General features: G+C 47.0%; 3 protein-coding genes across 3 annotated transcripts; 1 reads left to right on the forward strand and 2 right to left on the reverse strand.

Moving 5' to 3' along the window:
- Positions 1-1,187: 1,187 nt before the first annotated feature.
- On the reverse strand, positions 1,188-5,341 carry LOC123080122 (uncharacterized). Its single transcript, XM_044503006.1, has 11 exons — positions 5,082-5,341; positions 4,159-4,962; positions 3,880-4,035; positions 3,583-3,771; positions 3,167-3,458; positions 2,657-3,077; positions 2,361-2,556; positions 2,162-2,260; positions 1,827-2,083; positions 1,654-1,729; positions 1,188-1,576 (listed from the first exon to the last, which is right to left on the reverse strand). The coding sequence occupies exons 2-11, from the start codon at positions 4,912-4,914 to the stop codon at positions 1,457-1,459; spliced, it is 2,562 nt and encodes an 853-aa protein (XP_044358941.1). The 5' UTR covers positions 4,915-4,962; positions 5,082-5,341; the 3' UTR covers positions 1,188-1,456.
- Positions 5,342-7,910: 2,569 nt separating this feature from the next.
- Positions 7,911-8,889, reverse strand: LOC123075165 (E3 ubiquitin-protein ligase Topors). The gene has a single exon (XM_044497831.1). The coding sequence runs from the start codon at positions 8,836-8,838 to the stop codon at positions 7,993-7,995; it is 846 nt and encodes a 281-aa protein (XP_044353766.1). The 5' UTR covers positions 8,839-8,889; the 3' UTR covers positions 7,911-7,992.
- A 514-nt stretch (positions 8,890-9,403) lies between these two features.
- LOC123076428 (uncharacterized) lies at positions 9,404-10,389 on the forward strand. The gene is made up of 2 exons (XM_044498687.1): positions 9,404-9,427; positions 9,521-10,389. The coding sequence occupies exons 1-2, from the start codon at positions 9,404-9,406 to the stop codon at positions 10,271-10,273; spliced, it is 777 nt and encodes a 258-aa protein (XP_044354622.1). The 3' UTR covers positions 10,274-10,389.
- The last annotated feature ends 9,619 nt before the right edge of the window (positions 10,390-20,008 follow it).

Raw genomic sequence — 20,008 nt, forward strand, 5'->3', positions numbered from 1 at the left:
CTCTACATTAATTATTTCATTTCCATGATTGTGTCTGTTGCCACTTGCATAACATCATTTGCCTGTCTTGCTTTTCATGTGGGAGAACAGCATGGACTTCCACAGCGGCGGAAGAGAATGCTGTACGAGACCCTTGCATGCCAAGGCAACGTTGCTCCTCGCCCAGGCATTATGGAGATAGTTGAGGAACAGGAAGAGTAGATTCCGAATGAAGGTGTGCCATTTTTTGTAGCTGGCTTGCAGCCGGTTAGTTCGTAGCAAGGTGTGCCATTTTTTGTAGCTGGCTTGCAGCCGGTTCTGTCATCCCATGAGTTGTACTGGACTTGGCACTTTGATTATCGCTGGAACTCCTTAGTTGTAATTCTGTATGGCGTGTGTTGCCCTGCACGTGGACAACTGTGTTTTGGAATCAACCTTGATCAGCTTAATCCCCCTACATGCCTATGTGTCCGTGTGCAATTTTTTGTCTGGAGAAAATGATCATTGTAGACGAGTAGCGGGCGTGGCGTGAAATGTCATGTCACCAACGGCTATGGCAATCAATTATGCGTTGGCAGCTTGAGTCGTTGGGCACCCATCCTCTCCAGGAAAAGTAGCCGTTGGGGATGACATGTGCTATATAATGCTCCACCCCTCCAAGCTGGCAACGGGCAGACCGGCGAGCCATGTCTTCTTCCAATTCTTCAAACTCAAGGGCGTCTTCTTCCTCAAGGCGTGCCCACGCTGCTAGCCTAAGGTCTCCGGTGAGGTACAGGGTTGGCCCGATGGACTACCAGCCACCTGTGCCTTGCAGGTGTAAGCTTAAGCCGAAAGCGGCCATGTGGATTTCCTGGAGCGACGACAATCCAGGGAGGAGGTACTACACGTGCGCCAGGGCAAGGGTTAGTATTTCGAAACCTCCATTTTCCTTTAGTATTGGTACTTGAGTTTTGGCCTGTAAGCTTGTCTCGTGGCAAATGTTCTTGCAGATGGGGGGTGCGAGTTCTTTGATTGGCACGATGATCCTATTGAAGATGAATACCTGAAACAACTGCTGATAGATCTGCGTGACAAGGTGCGTCTGCTGGAACGAATGAATGAAGAGCTCCGTTCGGAAGCGAGGGCGATGCAACATCTCGAAGAAAGCAGGCAGGAGGTTGCACAGCAAGTCCCAGAGCCAAACCTTGGCAGCCACCGCGGTGGATATGTGATGAATGTTGCTGTGTGCATTCTTCTGCTAGCACTTGTGTACAAGGTGTTCTGCATGTAGATGCAGATTAGTTGGAAGCAACTACGCAGCAAAACTCATCAGTTTGTGATGAGTTTTGTGATGGTTTATCTAGCTACGTGAGATGAAATAGTGTAATGCTCGAATTCTCATGCAGTACAAATGTGTCACAGAGGTGTCCTTGAGCAAAGAGGAAATGGTAACATGATTTGTTGCTCGTTTTAACATCTGCTCGTCCTCCGAACTGCCCTACAGAACAAGGAACGTTCCTTTGATTGCTTCGAGTGAATCGTGTGCCGCCTTTGTTTGGTTCCCTTGCATCTGCATCAGCTCGTAAATCATGAGGTTGCCGTGTGATTCCAATGTATCCTGGAAGGAGCAGAAATGTATTAGCACAGATAATTGAAAAGGAGTACATGGCTTCCGTGTCGTGGGCAAATATTTACTTTGGTCAATGGGATTTGTAGCCTGTCACCGTCGTAATTCCTTGCAAAGAACGTAGCGCCCAAGCCAGTTTCATCTCTGGGAATTGGGAAGATTGGCGAGGCGATCATTAGAAAAAATGGAGACATGAAAAACAAGATGGAAAAAAGCGGCCGTAGTGTAAAGTAAAACATACTTGTTTATTTTTTCCCGCATTATGATAGGAAATGTGCGACCCCAGTTAGTGGAGTCGCAATGCCAAGAGCTGAAGAAATTATGTAGACAGTTAAACATGGCAGCATGAAGTTTGTTGCTTACAAACTCATGCATGCTGACCCGCCGATTGCTATAACCAAAAGGTCCAACTGCTGGGTCTAACACGATGATGCGTTTCCGCATCATATCAAACAGGTAGACAGCCCATCCGTCTGGGAGTATAGCTGGGATAAACCACTGCACAATAAAAATTTGGTTACTTATGTTCAATCTTCAAAAAATGCCATGGCCAGCTGATGAAAATTTGTGTCGTACCATTCTGCACGAAGCCGGGTTGCAAACACCTGTTCCTTCTTGGAAACCCGTGCGGATAGATTGAACAGTCAATGGATCGGCGTTTGACAAAACAGTTGTCTGCGATCATGAGAACAAATGGGTCAATTTTATAGGATGAACTATGCAAATATGGAAAGGTAATATGCACGGTTAAGTGCAAGGCTGGTAGGGGTCTCACAGCAAAGTCAGGCTCTATGTACTTCCTCCAGATGTTACCGGGCGTGTCCTTGGAGCAAGACTGATCCAGTTGGGCAAGCCTCCGAAATATAGCAGTACACAACTCATGTGACATTGGTGCTCCAGATGCAAGTTGTCGCTGAATTTCAAACCCTTCGATTGATATTAACCTTGGTTTAAGATGTACAATCCAATTCCTATTGGAGCATTCAAAAAACGCATGTGGTTAGGATATACCAAGTAAAAATGTGGAGGGGCGATAGAATAGTTGATGTCTTGCGTTAATGTTTAACTTGCCTCTGCAAATTTGCCATGGAGGCTGCTGACATCCAGTCTCGTATAGCCCTAAGCGCGTTTTCTGGGGGTGGCGGGGGGACAGAACCGACAACCCATGGGTCCCTCCCAAAGTTGCTCTGTGCAAGGTCAATCTTCACAGGTGCCCCGTCTGTTGTTGCACCAAACAAAATCGCCGTGGGGTGTGGCCGCATCTCGGCATAATAAGTGACAAGGATCGCCGTTAGATCATCATACATTGACATGATGCTGCTGGCAATCTCCATAACCGTCGAATCCTGTGCTATTGGTTTCTGTTTTTGACCAAGGCCATCTTCTGCATTGGGGGAAGGTAAACAAAGCCTCTTCGACGGACCAGATTGTATACTTGATGATAAGCTTCCATCCCTTTTCCTCGAAATTGAACTACTGGCAGACAACGCACCTGTAAAAAATGTGTAAGAAAAGTTAGGGTTGTGCAGACGGAAAAATTGTTGCGGTGGTGATAAGGCACAGGGTGTGAAAAAAACACACCTTCATGCAGCCCTGGGGCTGGAAGGCGTGGTCCAATCTTGCTGACTAGTGGGGTGCTTAGCTGATCAGTTGATGGAGTGCGAGGCGCGGCGTGGATGGTTGTCTCTTCACTCTTCAGGATACACATTTTCCGTCCATGTGCCTTACAGCATGTACACATTTCTCCGAGGCACGCCATTAGCTTGTCAGTGAAGGTGAACATGTTCGATTGGAACGCTTGCCTCATTTCCGATATGTTTGCTAAGCCGCGTGCATTTTGTTCCCGTAGAAGTATGCCAAGCTTCTGAGGTGACTGTATTATTTAGTGCAAACATGAAAAACAAAAGTTATTGATCCGCGTACTTGAAGGGCGCTGGCTTCGTGTTAGAAAAAAAAATCTCACACAAGACACAAAAAATGTCTATCGGAATTCTTACTATGGTAGGGTACCGCGAGCGAATGTAATATGAAAATTCCTGCGGGCCATTTCTCGTGTAAGAAGATCGTAGCATTGGTGAGCATGGATTGTTTGCTCTTTTGGTGGCAATAGCAGGCCTAGCCATTTTTTCTGTAACGGTATGATTCCCAGCTGACTCGAGCCCCCCGACGGCCATACCACTCCTGACCTGTTTTTTGAAAAGAATGATGAGTATGACAGGGTGAAAAGGAATACACATTTGTTGTGTTGGGTGTGTATGCCGTTGCAAAAATGAAACCCATCTTCAACAAAATACCTTGCCGCCACTGAAAGTGACTTCTCCACCAGCGATGTTAACCGTGATTTGCTCAACCATCTTTTTCATTGACTCATAGTCGTACAGGCTTATCCTTGGTGTCACTCCTTCTGGCTTGTTCAGTACACTGAGCTCTAATCTGTCGAGGACAAAAACCTGGTTGCAGCAGAAAAATGTGGTCAGAAACAAAAACAAACATGAGAAAATGCATGATAAAAATGTTTACTCGTGACTCATGTATGAGAAAATGCATGAAACAAACAAAACAGATATACGTGCCTGCAAGAACAGATGGCATCCGACTATATGTATAGTTGGGTTCCTCTTTGAAACATCGTTTTTGAACTTCTTCACTGCTTGGAGCAAATTTTTCAGTACGTAAGCCCCCCAGTTCCAATCTTTGATCTTGCTGACATCGTTCAGTGCTGCCCAGAAATCTACTGATATGTAGTCATGTTTGGCGGTCGGGGCGAGCACATGTCCAATGATGAAAATCACAAATGCAATTTTGAAACAATCCTTCTCTGTTTCTGTTGATTCTTCTGATATGGGTCCAAGCAAGAATGATTCAGCGGCTTTGAGGCTGTGTGTGCCTTTCTCGCTAAATGATGCTGCTATCCGTGTGTACTCGATACAAGCTACAGATGGTTCAACGCCTTCACCTTCAATTGTTAGATTCCCACATGGGATGCCAAAAACATAGTTCAAATCCTTGTCAAACAAATCCAACACCCCCTGTGACTCCAGGTTCAAGGAGCAGGAATCTAAATCAACTCTATCCATCAAATAAGCACTGTATTTCAAGTTAATCTTATGCCATGACTTCAACTCTAGCATTCCTCCGAAACCGGTTTCCCTAACTAGCTCCTGCTTGAATTCACTAAACTGTGCTATTACTGAACCAGCCTTGAGCAGTGATAACCTAGAGGTGAAACATGGTGTGCCAGCTACTCCGGTTGAACAACCTGAACCATCACCATCGCTATTCCAATCTTCAGGAGATTGGGCGCTGTTTTCTACCCGATTGATAACCATCGTAGCTTATACTCCACTAAAAGGAATTGACATTTTATCCCTCCCCGCCTGCCCATGAGACATATACGGCGACTTAGATTGGGGACGAATACAAAGCAAAATAAGAGCAAAGAATGGCCATGCCGACGGCGAGAAAAATGAGATGTGGCAGGATTGGCGTTCGGTACCTCTTCCGTGTGGACCAGATCGCCGCCGACTGCCCTCGCGCAGCGCCGCCAGATGAGGGGGCTCGCCGTGGTAGGGCAACTCGGGTGCCGAGGAATAGGCTGCCGCACCTCGTTCAGTGGGAGCCAAGCTCCTTCCGGTGAGAAGAACAGAGGAACACAGAGCTGCGTTGGGTGGAGGGGGAGGTAGATGGCAACAGGGTGGCGTTGATGTGAGGGATAGTAATTTTCAAGACGTGACACGACTGTAAAGGTGGGACACATAGCACGGCTGGTAGCTGTACAGCGTCGAGAATCTCTGCTGCACTGGGAACTAATTAGAGACAACTTTACGTTTGCGTGCATGTGTACCGTGGTTAAGTGCGTGGTTACCTGATTGCTTATAAAAATTAACGAAATAACATGAAATTAAGTTCCGGTAATCTGCTACCTAATGCTATGGCACGTGTATAAAACGATCATTTCATTATGCAAGCATCTGATTAAACACCATCATCGACACGCATAAACCCAAAAGAGTCATTAGCGATGATTAATTATGGGCGCTTGAAACACTACTGCATGACTCCGCTGGTCATAGATGTGCCACGGTTACACTTCTGCATCCATTTGTTCTCATCTGGACACGACTCGGCCACGAGGGCCACAACCGCCTGGTACACATCTGCAAAAGTGTGGAGCATCAGTACTGCATCGGTCGAGACTTGTGCGTACATGTCAGAGCCCCTAGGTGCTTCGCATGTGGGGTGGCCAGCGCTGGACGAATACAAGCCAAAAATAAATGGAATACATCCACTATACACTGGCAGTGCGAATCTAGATGGTGGCGCGACGGCAGGGATAGCGGCCTGCCTGTAGCGCGGCCACCAAACGCATTTTTCGTTGTACAACCCCGCTATTTGAAAAAGTAACGAGACCAAAGACTAGTCCTTAGCGGTATATTCTTAGGGTAACGATTCTATTTCATCCGGCTGATAACTTTCAAGCATCCGTCGCCTCGTAAGTCGTATGATCCATTTGATCATGTGGATACATTATCGTTTCGGTCACATAGCCCCTTCCTGCCACATATCATCCGAACCATCCACACGCACTCAACTTTATCTCCTCCCATGCCCCAGCCATCTTCTTCCTCCCTCAATCCTTGTACGCACTTCATTCTCCCAAATCCAGTTTGCGAAGAGGGCCGAGGGCCAGGTGGAGCTTGCGGCATGCGCACGCTGCGGGGGCGCGACCGAGGCTGGGGCGCACACAAGTGGCAGAAAGGGGCCGGCCCTACCTTGGGCTTGTCCATGGCCATGGCCATGGCGGCTCGGCCCAGACGTGTGTTGTGGTATATGCAACAGTGACAATGTTGCAAACGGCGGCGGCAATCGACTGTGTTGCTCAACGTTGGCCCACAGCCGCGCTCGCCTCCCTCATCCATGGTCGCACTTGCCTCCCCATCCATGGTTGTATTCTTGTTCCCGCTGTAGGGAAATATTTTTTGCAACAGGACTCTTGTTGCAGTAATCTCTCTGCAACAGAGCTCATGTTATATAGATCAAACGGAAAAAGATGGTCCAAAAAAGGTCTGCAATATGGTCGTTGTTGCAAAAGGTTGAGCGCAACAAGGCTCGTGTTCCAGATATCGGAGGAAATATATGGTCTGAAAAAGTTTTGCAACAAGGTCCTTATTGCAGAAACATGAGCGCAACAAGGCTCATGCTGCAAATAAAATATCAGGGGGAAAATGGTCCAAAAAAGTTTTGCAACAAGGTCCTTGTTGCAGAAGCATGAGCGCAACAAGGCTCCTATTGCAGAAATCAAAGGGAAAAACGGCTTGGGGAAGATTGCAACAAGACCGTTGTTGCAGAGAGATCAACGGCTACTCGACACTCCATCCAACGGCTACTAAGGCGGCGGATCTTTTTAAATTATCGGCCCGACGCGTAGCACTGCCCATATTCTTATAGAAGAAAATCTCTAAACACTGGTGGCAGAGCCGAGACTCGAGACCCGCCCCGTTCGCTCCTGGAATCGCTCCAGAGAGGCGATATAGGAGGCGATTTCTCTTGCTTTCCTCAACACCGCCGGCGACGATGGGTCCTCGTCCGCCTCCGTCTGCCGCTTTAGCGGCTTGAGTGAGCGCCGCGTCGAAATAATTTGATTCCGCTCTTCCTCCATCTCGGTGGTGCTTTAATGTGTGGCGTCGAGGAGCAAGTGGCTCGGTCTTGTTGCCGGTCTTCAGATTCGGTAAGGTTTTGTGTCTGATGGTCAGCGCTCAACACTCTCTCGGGTAGCGTTGGTGTCGGCTGTTGCAGTTGTGTTTGGTGTCTTGCAGTGGTGTGCGTGGATGGCGGGATGTAGCGGCGTTCCTCTTCTTCGATCTCATCGAATGAAGTTGACGGCGCTGAGATCTAGCGGACACGGAGAAGAACCCCGCCGACGTGCCACAAAGTCTCGGTCTCGTCGCTTGCGGCGGTCCGTTTCATCGACTCGAAAAACATCCTTGTATGCAATGGTGCTCCTCTAGATCTTGGTATGAGGAAAGTTCCCCTCTTTCTTCGACGTTGCCTCAGCAGCGGAGGAGGACGATGGTGGGCGACGTTTTGGCGTGGCACAAGATTCTGCCAAAGTGAAATTCTAGTTTGACGCAATATTGCAAGACATCTATGTATGTCTCTTGCGATGACCACATGTGTACTCTTTGTAATATGTTTGTCTAATGAAACATATGTGTACTCGCCAAAAAAAATGAAATATATGTGGTTATTTAGAAGAAAAAAAAAACAGGGCTAACCAACAGAGCGACGTTTGTTCTCGACAGCCCCTTATTTCATTGCGCGGTATTTAGTTCCGTCGTACATAGAGTAACGGGTTCGGATGCCGCTGCGATCAGACACCGGCCGCAAAACCATGAAACAAACACGTCCTACATCTCACCGCCAACGTAATCTGCCTCGTCACTCAAAAAGTACAAGTAGAAGTAGTGATCCTCGAGAGGACGGTCCCGCGGCAGCGCACCCTGCTCCCTCGTCACATGCGAAGCGGACTCCCTGAACCTCCGGGCGCGCGCCCTGCCGTACGCGTCGATGTTCAGCTGCGAGGCCAGGAAGAGCTCCGCCTCCGCGACGAACCGCGCCGTCCGTCCATGGAGGAACGGCCTCGCGGCGTCGGAGAGCGAACGCACGAACTCCTCCCTCGCGCGCTCCGGCGAGGCCTCCTTGGAAGCGTGCGGTTTCAAGGCAAACTCGATGACGCCGTGGACGTGGTAGACCACGGCGTCGACGTCCTCGTCCCGCGTGAGGGCCTGGATCTCTCGCCTCAGCCATGGCTCGAGCCACACGTTCCTCCGGAGGTACTTCCGCTGCTTCCAGTATTTCTGCATGCTCGGCTCGTCGCCTGAGACCTCTCTCGTGTTGTAGATTTGTGATATGAGCGCGTGCGCGTCTGAGAGGTGTCTCGTCTTCTTCTTCCCCGGGCGGTGCTGCTCCTGCTCGATGTGATGCTGCTGGAACGACTCGCCGTCGAAGGCGTGGATGATGGACGCGCTCTCGGTCTTGCAGAGGGGGCACCTCGCCGTGGACAAGGGTTCTTCCCGCTTGCTCGCCACGATGCTCACCCACTGCGTTATGCACCTGTAGCAGAACGAGTGCAGGCAGGCGTCGAGGTAGGCCTCGTCTTCGATGGCTTCGAGGCAGATGGGGCAAGCGCCCGCTCCCGCCGCCGGGTTGCGGCGGCCGCTGCCGGAGGGCGAGGTGGATGCGGCGGCCGCCATGCTTGGAACTGGAAGTCGAGACGGGTCGGCGCCGCCTTACGGTTTTGGGGCTTGTCTCGTCCCGGTTCTATGGATTTGTAGATAGTGCAGTCATATATAGGCGTGCACAACGCGAGAAAAAACAGAAGGCCGGACACGGATTGCGATACGACCACGACAAGGGAACTGATCGGCCAGTTTTAATCCTTGCCGCTGATAATTCACCCTAGGCCGATCCAGTGAATTCGCAGGCGCCGCCTTCCCCTGCGGCAAGGCAACCCGTCCCGTCTCCCAGCCTCTCCCGGTCTCCGCCGCCGGCCACCACAGTACCCCGCCTCCATCCCTTCTGTAACACCCCACCACACGCCAGCCGTCCGCTGCGGCCAACACTAACCTCGGTTGCCGTCGTCCCCTGCGACTTCCCCCGCCCGCACCCTCCCTAGCCGTCCGCTCCGGCCACCACCACTCTCCTCCGCCGCCGGCCACCATGACCATCGCTCTCCTTCGTTGCCACTACCTCTGCTTCGGCTATTATGCCTGACTGCGTTCGGGGCGAAATTAGGTCAGTTTGTTGATCCGATCAGCCATGAAGGACAAAAACGGCCTCAATGTAAGTGTTGTTCCTTTTGTGCCTGACTGATTGATGTTTGTCCTACACGTCAGGTTCATCCTCAAAATGATGATTATTTGTTGTTCGTTCCAGCTAAATCCGACGCAAGAAGAAACTCGCAACGCTGACAATGGAGACGGAGACAGGCTTAGCAAGCTGCCCAATGACCTTCTGCTCAACATTCTGGAGAGGGTGGACACGCTCGACGCTATAAGGGCCTGCGTCCTATCCAGGCAAATGCTCAAGCTCCCCGCTATGCTCTCACAGCTCTTCCTAAGTGCTGGTTCCATTCCAGGCCGCCATGATAAAGCTCGTGTTTTCAGTCTTCGTGAATTCCTCCAAATCAACCGAGCGGTGGCTCATGTGACTGATAACATCTTGAGCACAAGGTGCCCGGATATCACCATCACCAAACTCAAAATTAGATTTGTCTTGACGCAGCACGACTCTCCCACCATTTGCAGATCTGTTGCCCGTGCCATGTCAGCCCAAAAAGTTGCCGCGGCTGAATTTCAGATCACAACAGAGAAGGCTCGTAAGATCTGCTCTTTTGCAGATTTTCTCCGCTTTGGTAAGCAGTTCAATGATCTTATCGGTGCTTGTCCAGATGCATTTGTTGGCCTTAGGCACCTGTGGCTGCGCAATATGAGGTTTGGTGAACACGACATCCCCAGCATCCTCAGCACTTGCAAGCTTTTGGAGTCCTTCTGTTTAACCGATTGCGACTCAGCGATCTATTTTGTGCTGCAAGTAGAACATGCTCAACTTGTTGAGTTCGTGGTCGACCGGGGGAAATTTGAGAGAATTGAACTGACATATCTACCAAAACTTCAAAGGGTATACTGACCGGGGGAATTGAACTGCTATAATAGTTGGTACTCTTATGAAGATTTCCTGTATTTTCTTTTTGTACCACAGCTTTCGAAGCTCACACTTATGAAATCTGCCGGCCGTTTGCAAAAGACCCTTGAGTTAAGTCAGCTCCTTGCTAATGTTCCTTCCGTAAGTGATCTGCATCTGGATTTTGCAAGTGAAAAGGTACGAATTAGTCATTTGAATCATATATGCCCATTCTCGCTCTATATATTATATGCAGCAATAATAACTTGGGTGGGTCTTCTCCGCCAATTGAGCATGTAATTTATATGCAACTTGCATCGAGTTTGTTAATTGTTTTTTGTCTATCCCAGATTTGGGTTCTACCAAAATCCCCGAAGCTGCTTACTCCTGTGCTCAGCAAATTACAGCGTGTGAATCTGGGTCATCTTTCTGAAGGAAGTGATTTAGCTTGGACAATGTTTATTCTTGAAGCTGCATCGTCCCTAAAAGAGCTGTGCATTAGAGTATGGGATCATTGGTGCAAAAAGGTGACAGACAAAGAGTTACGGAAGAAATATGGTTTGTGCGAAAAGGCAGAGGTGAAGTGGAAGCCATATGCCCCTGATTTCAAGCACAAGAATTTGGCTAAGCTCACTGTCGGTGTCAAAACCGGCAGATCTCGGTAGGGGTCCCGAACTGCGTGTTTGAGGATCGAAGGTAACCGGAGACAGGGACACGATGTTTTACCCAGGTTCGAGCCCTCTTGATGGAGGTAATACCCTACTTCCTGCTTGATTATCTTGGATGAATATGGGGTTTACAAGAGTTGATCTAGCTCGAGATCGTAATGACTAAACCCTAGATGTCTAAGCCTGTATGATTATGATTGCCTCTACTGACTAAACCCACCGGTTTATATAGACACCGGAGGGACCTAGGGTTGTACAGAGTCGGTTTACAGAGGAAGAAATCTTCATATCCGAATGCGAAGCTTGCCTTCCACGCAAAGGAGAGTCCCATCCGGACACGGGAGGAAGTCTTCTGTCTTGTATCTTCATGGCCCATTAGTCCGGCCCACGTTATATAGCCCGGACGCCCGAGGACCCCTTAATCCAGGACTCCCTCAGTAGCCCCAGAACCAGGCTTCAATGACGATGTGTCCGGCGCGCAAATTGTCTTCGGCATTGCAAGGCGGGTTCCTCCTCTGAATACTTCAAAGTAGTCCTCGAACACAGAAAACGTGTCCGGCTCTGCAAAACAGGCACCACACACAGCCGCAAAGATTATAATATTTAACAAGTCCCATCTACTGACAACTTTTGCAGTGAGACGCTACGTCCCTGCCCGGTCATTATTTCGAAGCGTTTTTAGCCTCCCGCTCCATGTTTCGAGATGCGGTTTTCATTGGCACGTCATATCGAAGCAGAGATCGTGTCCCCCTATCACGAGATTCTCATCAATACGGGTGTGGGTAATTCAACCGCACCGTCCGCACGACCCTTGGGGAATAGGCGAGTTTTAAGGCGAGTGGGGAGGCGCTTGATATTCGCTGCCTTTATAAGAGGATAAGGATCCACTCTTTCACCCACGCCTTCTTCCTCTCTGCCCATTCGCTCTCGAGCTCCAGCGCCCAAGCTTCCATCCTTTCCGCCCCCAAAAAGCACTCCGACCATGTCCGGATCTGGAGCGCAGGGCAAGTGGATGGCCTCCTCTCTCACGGAGGAGAACATCACGGAGCTCCGGGACGCGGGGTACTTGGCCCAGGAAATCGCACACCGGCTTCCGGCCGAGGGGCAGATCGTCCCCACCTCGGAGCCCAACGAGAGGGTGGTATTCATCCCCCACTACATCCGCGGGTTAGGATTTCCTCTCCACCCCTTCGTCCGTGGACTCATGTTTTACTACGGGCTAGATTTCCACGATCTAGCCCCAAATTCTTTGCTCAACATCTTGGCATTCATTGTCGTGTGCGAGGCCTTCCTCCGCATCCCACACCACTTCGGATTATGGTTAAAGATCTTCAATGTGAAGCCGAAAGTGGTGGATGGTCAACATGCAGAGTGCGGAGGCGCCATGGTGAGCAAATTGTCTAACGTCACATGGCCCACAGGCACCTTTGTGGAGACCGCCAAAGGGTGGCAATAGCAGTGGTTCTACGTCACAGAACCCCGCGACACCACCTGGGCCGCGGCTCCCGAATTCAAGTCCGGGCCCCCAATGCGGCTTACCTCCTGGCTAAACAAGGGCCTGGACTGGGCGTCATCGGACGAGGTGTCAGCGCTGCAGACGCGCATTAAGAGCATGGTGGACAAGAACATCAAGCTCGTCAATGTGATCCAGGTGATGCTTTTTCGCCGGATCCTTCCTTGCCAAAGCCGGACTTGCCATTTGTGGGAGTTCGATCCGGCCAAGCACCAGACCTTGCAACAGTTCTTCGGTGTCATGCACGAAGGTATCTGGAAGGTGCTTTTCAAGGCCAATCAGTCATGGCCGAAGACGACCGAGGACCGCGGCTATGACCTGACTCATCCAGCTAGTCCAGTAAGTTCTTCATATTTCAAGGTGTATCCTCTACCTGTGCATTCAATGAAGATGTCCAAGCTTCTCCATTTGTCTTTTCAGGGCTGGATAAAGAAGGTGGAGCGGATCCAGTGTCCGGCTCCGCTGCCTGAAAACCCAGCTATCCCACTTCTGACGAAGATGCTGGTTCCGGCGCCCTACAAGGCGCCGCAGAAGAAGGGCCAGGAGGCAAGAAGCGGCCTCTGCCGTAAAGGCACTTCGGACGCACCGTCTGAAGATGTCGAAACCCACTCCTCCCCCGCCGAGAACGACGAGGAGGAGGAAGAAAGCAATCCCCCCCCCCCCCCCGAGGGGGGAAGGAAGAAAAGGCGGCCTCCACAGATCTGGAGGCAGAGGCGGAGGCGTCCAAGAAAGGGAAGGTCTCCCTTGCGGATAATTCTGCATTGAACACCGATAGGAGCTCTGAGTGGCGTCCCAGGAAGAAGCCCCTGGCCGAATCGTAAGTACTCAAAGGCACTTATGCACATATATATCCAACTCCTTTACTTCGTGGTTTTAACATGTTGAATCATGCGATATAGTCCGGCTCACGCCCACCCCCAACGATCATCATCTTCGGGGAATTCGCTGGATCCAAATGTGATGGACAGCGAGTGGCCTCCGCCCCCAAGACTGCGGACGACGCTGAAGTGTGGTCCCGAAGGACCCTCCCAAGCCAGGGAGAGGTACAGGAGGCCGTCACGGTGGCGCCAGAGGGTGATACCTCGGCCGTCGGACACATGGGGGAGCAGACCCCCCTAGAAACTAGCAATGGGGGCCATACCCAATTCGGCCCCCAACCGAATACTATTTCGGAGGCCCATACGGCTCCGGAATCAGGTAAGCAGCCTCCTTCGAAAGAAGGAGGTGCACCTATTTCGCCAGTGACCTCTGTCCACCTAGAGGCACCGGATACTCTACTGGAAGCGCTTCAAGGTGCTTCCATTGTGGAAGAACACCGTATCCTTATGGGTACGGTGGTTGAGAGGGTTCAGTCCACTAAGAGCGGACTGAACGAAGCCCGCGTCAGCCTTCTAACAGGCTTTGAGGTATGTGACGTAATTATGCAAAAAGAATGCCATAGTATAGACAGTAGCCCCTGAGACTTTGTCCGGCGTTCGAAAAGAAAGGTCGGACAAAGGATCGAATAATTTTCGCAGGAGACTAATCATACGTGTCTATGTGAATAAGCAGGCGTCGATGCTGGCTGCGACCTCCCATTCTGCCAAAGTATCCAAACTGAAGCAGAGGCTGGAGCAGGCCGATGAAGAGCTCGGTCGTGTCAAAAAACAACTTGAGGACAAGCAAGGTATGCAATGGCCTATTCAGATCTAAAATGATATGAATTGTTTGTGTTGATCGTGTTATTATGATGTTTCATAGGAGCTGCGGCCGAGGTGGAGTCCCTCAAGAAAGCGCTGACCGAAGCCCGGAAGAAAGCGGAGAAGGAACAAGCCGCCCGCAAAAAACATGCGTCAAGGGTCGGGGAGGTTCAGCGCTACCTCTTGAGCACTACGTTGGTTTTCCCTTGAAGAGGAAAGGGTGATGCAGCAAAGTAGCGTAAGTATTTCCCTCAGTTTTTGAGAACCAAGGTATCAATCCAGTAGGAGGCTACACGCAAATCCCTCGTACATGCAAAAACAAATAAGAACCTTGCAACCAACGCGATAAAGGGTTGTCAATCCCTTCACGGCCACTTGCAAAAGTGAGATCTGATAGAGATAATAAGATAAATATTTTTGGTATTTTTGTTGTATAGATTGAAAAGTAAAGATTGCAAAATAAACGGCGCCAGAAATCGCTAGTTGTTGGGAGATTAATATGATGGAAAATAGACCCGGGGGCCATAGGTTTCACTAGTGGCTTCTCTCAAGATAGCATAAGTATTACGGTGGGTGAACAAATTACTGTCGAGCAATTGATAGAAAAGCGCATAGTTATGAGAATATCTAGGCATGATCATGTGTATAGGCATCACGTCCGCGACAAGTAGATCGAAACGATTCTGCATCTACTACTATTACTCCACACATCGACCGCTATCCAGCAAGCATCTAGAGTATTAAGTTCATAAAAACAGAGTAACGCATTAGGCAAGATGACATGATGCAGAGGGATAAACTCAAGCAATATGATATAAACCCCATCTTTCTATCCTCGATGGCAACAATACAATACGTGTCGGTTCCTTTTCTGTCACTGGGATCGAACACCGCAAGATTGAACCCAAAGCTAAACACTTCTCCCATTGCAAGAAAGATCAATCTGGTAGGCCAAACCAAACTGATAATTCGAAGAGACTTGCAAAGATAACAAATCATACATAAAAGAATTCAGAGGAGATTCAAATATTGTTCATAGATAATCTTGATCATAAACCCACAATTCATCGGATCTCGACAAACACACCACAAAAAGAATTACATCAAATAGATCTCCAAGAAGGTCAAGGAGAACTTTGTATTGAGATCCAAAGAGAGAGAAGAATCCATCTAGCTAATAACTATGGACCCGAAGGTCTGAGGTTGGCTACTCACACATCATCGGAGAGGCTATGGTGTTGATGTAGAAGCCCTCCGTGATCGATTCCCCATCCGGCGGAGCGCCGGAAAAGGCCCCAAGATGGGATCTCACGGGTACAGAAGGTTGCGGCGGTGGAAATAGGGTTCCGTGGTGCTCTCGGATGTTCACGGGGTATATGAGTATATATAGGCGAAAGAAGTCGGTTGGGGAGCCACGAGGGGCCCACGAGGGTGGGGGCGCGCCTACCCCCCTGGGCGTGCCTCCCTACCTCATGGCCGCCTCGTTGCTTCCTTGACATCCACTCCAAGTCTCCTGGATTGCGTTTGTTCCAAAAATCACTCCCCCAAAGGTTTCATTCCGTTTGATATTCCTTTTCTGTGAAACACTGAAATAGGCAAAAAAAAACAGCAATTTGGACTGGTCCTCCGGTTAGTAGGTTAGTCCCAAAAATAATATAAAAGTGTATAATAAAGCCCATTAAACATCCAAAACAGATAATATAATAGCATGGAACAATCAAAAATTATAGATACGTTGGACACGTATCAAGCATCCCCAAGCTTAATTCATGCTCGTCCTCGAGTAGGTAAATGATAAAAACAGAATTTTTGATGTGGAATGCTACCTAGCATAATTCTCAATGTAATTTTCTTTATTGTGGCATGAATATTCAGATCCGAAAGATTCAAGATAAAAGTTTAATATTGGCATAAATAATAATAATACTTCAAGCATACTAATAAAGCAATCATGTCTTCTCAAAATAACATGGCCAAAGAAAGTTATCTCTACAAAATCATATAGTCTGGCTATGCTCTATCTTCATCACACAAAATATTTAAATCATGCACAACCCGGTTTCAGCCAAGCAATTGTTTCATACTTTAGTATTCTCAAACTTTTTCAACTTTCACGCAATACATGAGCGTGAGCCATGGACATAACACTATATGTGGAATAGAATATGGTGGTTGTGGAGAAGACAAAAAGGAGGAAGATAGTCTCACATCAACTAGGCGTATCAATGGGCTATGGAGATGCCCATCAATAGATATCAACGTGAGTGAGTAGGGATTGCCATGCAACGGATGCACTAGAGCTATAAGTTTATGAAAGCTCAACAAAAACTAAGTGGGTGTGCATCCAACTTGCTCGCTCACGAAGACCTAGGGCAATTTGAGGAAGCCCATCATTGGAATATGCAAGCCAAGTTCTATATGTAAAATTCCCACTAATATATGAAAGTGATAACATAGGAGACTCTCTATCATGAAGATCATGGTGCTACTTTGAAGCATTGGTAAAAGGATAGTAACATTGTCCCTTCTCTCTTTTTCTCTCATTTTTTTGGCCCTTTTTTTTGGCCTCTTTTCTTTTTATTTATTTATTTATTTATTTTTTAGTCCGGAGTCTCATCCCGACTTGTGGGGGAATCATAGTCTCCATCATCCTTTCCTCACTTGGGACAATGCTCTAATAATGATGATCATCACACTTTTATTTACTTACAACTCAAAAATTACAACTCAATACTTAGAATAAAATATGACTCTATGTGAATGCCTCCGGCGGTGTACCGGGATATGCAATGAATCAAGAGTGATATGTATGAAAGAATTATAAAGGTGGCTTTGCCACAAATACGATGTTAACTACATGATCTTGCAAAGCAATATGACAATGATGGAGCGTGTCATCATAAACTGAACGGTGGAAAGTTGCATGGCAATATATCTCGGAATGGCTATGGAAATGCCATAATAGGTAGGTATGGTGGCTGTTTTGAGGAAGGTATATGATGGGTGTATGATACCGGCGAAAGTTTTGCGGTATTAGAGTGGCTAGCAATGGTGGAAGGGTGAGAGTGCGTATAATCCATGGACTCAACATTAGTCATAAAGAACTCACATACTTATTGCAAAAATCTACAAGTCATCAAAACAAAGTATTACACGCATGCTCCTAGGGGAAGGGTTGGTAGGAGTTAACCATCGCGCGATCCCGACCTCCACACATACGGAAGACAATCAATAAATAAATCATGCTCCAACTTCATCACATAACGGTTCACCATACGTGCATGCTACGGGAATCACAAACTTAACACAAGTATTTCTCAAATTCACAACTACTCAACTAGCATGACTCTAATATCACCATCTTCATATCTCAAAACAATCATAAAGAATCAAACTTCTCATAGTATTCAATGCACTTTATATGATAGTTTTTGTTATACCTATCTTGGATGCTTATCACTTTAGGACTAAAATTTTAACCAAAGCAAATTACCATGTTGTTCTAAAATACTCTCAAAATAATATAAGTGAAGCATGAGAGATCAATAATTTCTATAAAATAAAACCACCACCGTGCTCTAAAAAGATATAAGTGAAGCACTAGAGCAAAATTATCTAGCTCAAAAGATATAAGTGAAGCACATAGAGTATTCTAATAAATTTTAATTCATGTGTGTCTCTCCCAAAAGGTGTGTACAGAAAGGATGATTGTGACAAACTAAAAAACAAAGACTCAAATCATACAATACGCTCCAAGCAAAACACATATAATGTGGTGAATAAAAATATAGCATCAAGTAAAGTTACCGATGGACAAAGACGAAAGAGGGGTTGCTTTCCGGGGCATCCCGAAGCTTAGACTTTTGGTTGTCCTTGAATTTTACCTTGGGGTGCCTTGGGCATCCCCAAGCTTAGGCTCTTGCCACTCCTTATTTCATAATCCATCAAATCTTTACCCAAAACATGAAAACTTCACAACACAAAACTCAACAGAAAATCTCATGAGCTCCGTTAGCGAGATAAAACAAACCACCACTTTAAGGTACTGTAATGAACTCATTCTTTATTTATATTGGTGTTAAACCTACTGTATTCTAACTTCTCTATGGTTCATACCCCCCGATACTAGCCATAGATTCATCAAAATAAGCAAACAACACACGAAAAAAGAATTTGTCAAAAACAAAAGAGTCTGTTTTAATCTGTATCTAACGCAAACTTCCTGTAACTCAAAATTCTACCAAAATAGGACGACCTAGATAATTTGATTATTAATCTACTGCAATTGGAATCAGTATTTTATCACGTTCTGGTGATTTTTAACAATTATTTTCGTGAGCAGAAAGTTTCTGTTTTTTTCAGCAAGATCAAATATTATCACCCAAGAAGATTCTATAGGTTTTACTTGGCACAAACACTAATTAAAACACAAAACCACACCTAACCAGAGGCTAGATGAAATATTTATTACTAAACAGGAACAAAAAGCAAGGAACAAAAATAAAATTTGGTTGCCTCTCAACAAGCGCTATTGTTTAACAAAAAGCAAGAATAGATCTAAGTATCATAATAATAATGGTAAGGCAAATCGCGAAAACTCCTCTCATATTCCCTACGTTCAACAGCAAGTTTTCTTTGCGGTAGGCAAAAATAATCAAAAGGGCCAAATTTAATGGGACAAGAGTCCCCAAGATCAAGCTCGGGAGGTATGGATTTCTCCTTTGGCCCCTTATATTGCACAACCAATTCATCATTATAAGCATTCTTTTGGCAAAAAGTCACAAGCCTTTGTTCAAGAGAAAAACCTAACCCGTTATTATGAATAGCAAAATCATCATTGAGTCAGAAATTCTATCAACTAGAACATCGGTAGGAACCTTCTTTCTAAGGTTTTCATTGTAAGCAACATGATCTAAAGATCGTAAGCGCATTAAGTCTTCTTGATTAAAAAGGATAGCTTCTATGGGAGGACGACCAGCGTCCACCCTATAATGCGCAAAAATTTCATTGGCTTCTATTATTATAAATCTAAACTCATGTGCCAAAAAGATAGTAGTTGCTCGCTTAACAGAAGAGTGCTCAATATTGGAAAATTCTAGTTTGTATGCAAGTATGCATATGAATAAACTGTCTTTCAAGTTCAACTACGAGCAAAGAAATAGCATCCGCAAGACTACTTGTTTTAAGAAGAATAGATCCACCCATAGTGCGCAAAGCACCGGCACAAGTAAAGAAATCTTGAATAACTCCTTTTCCAATAATATTACCACTACTGATTCGAAACTTTTTAGTATGTAAGATAGTGGGTTCTTCAGAAGGATCATCAAAAACTTCAAAGTTTCCCATGTTATTACTATTGTCCTTATCAACGATAACCTCCCCAGTTTTAGACATAAAGGCAGCAAAAACCACAAGGAGCAAGTGAAGAAGAGGCAAACGGAAAAGAGGGCGAATAAAACGGCAAAGGTGAAGTGGGGGCGAGGAAAACGAGAGGCAAATGGCAAACAATGTAATGCGAGGGATAAGAGTTTGTGATGGGTACTTGGTATGTCTTGACTTGTGCGTAGACTCCCCGGCAACGGCGCCAGAAATCCTTCTTGCTACCTCTTGAGCACTGCGTTGGTTTTCACTTGAAAAGGAAAGGGTGATGCAGCAAAGTAGCGTAAGTATTTCCCTCAGTTTTTGAAAACCAAGGTATCAATCCAGTAGGAGGCTACACGCAAATCCCTCGTACCTGCACAAACAAATAAGAACCTTGCAACCAACGCAATAAAGGGGTTGTCAATCCCTTCACGGCCACTTGCAAAAGTGAGATCTGATAGAGATAATAAGATAAATATTTTTGGTATTTTTGTTGTATAGATTGAAAAGTAAAGATTGC

The sequence above is a fragment of the Triticum aestivum genome, chromosome 3D (genome assembly GCF_018294505.1).
Source record: "Triticum aestivum cultivar Chinese Spring chromosome 3D, IWGSC CS RefSeq v2.1, whole genome shotgun sequence".
Lineage (NCBI taxonomy): Eukaryota > Viridiplantae > Streptophyta > Magnoliopsida > Poales > Poaceae > Triticum > Triticum aestivum.

What these genes read in the sequence shown, in the direction of transcription:
- LOC123080122 (XM_044503006.1), bottom strand. Translation starts at nt 4,914, where the DNA reads ATGGTTATCAATCGGGTAGAAAACAGCGCCCAATCTCCTGAAGATTGG. An exon ending in AGCCCCAGGGCTGCATGAAG is followed by an intron (nt 3,078 to 3,166) that starts GTGTGTTTTTTT and finishes CATTTTTTACAG; the next exon opens with GTGCGTTGTCTGCCAGTAGT. An exon ending in TCCATGGCAAATTTGCAGAG is followed by an intron (nt 2,557 to 2,656) that starts GCAAGTTAAACA and finishes ATGCTCCAATAG; the next exon opens with GAATTGGATTGTACATCTTA.
- LOC123075165 (XM_044497831.1), bottom strand. Translation starts at nt 8,838, where the DNA reads ATGGCGGCCGCCGCATCCACCTCGCCCTCCGGCAGCGGCCGCCGCAAC.
- LOC123076428 (XM_044498687.1), top strand. Translation starts at nt 9,404, where the DNA reads ATGAAGGACAAAAACGGCCTCAAT. An exon ending in AGGACAAAAACGGCCTCAAT is followed by an intron (nt 9,428 to 9,520) that starts GTAAGTGTTGTT and finishes TGTTCGTTCCAG; the next exon opens with CTAAATCCGACGCAAGAAGA.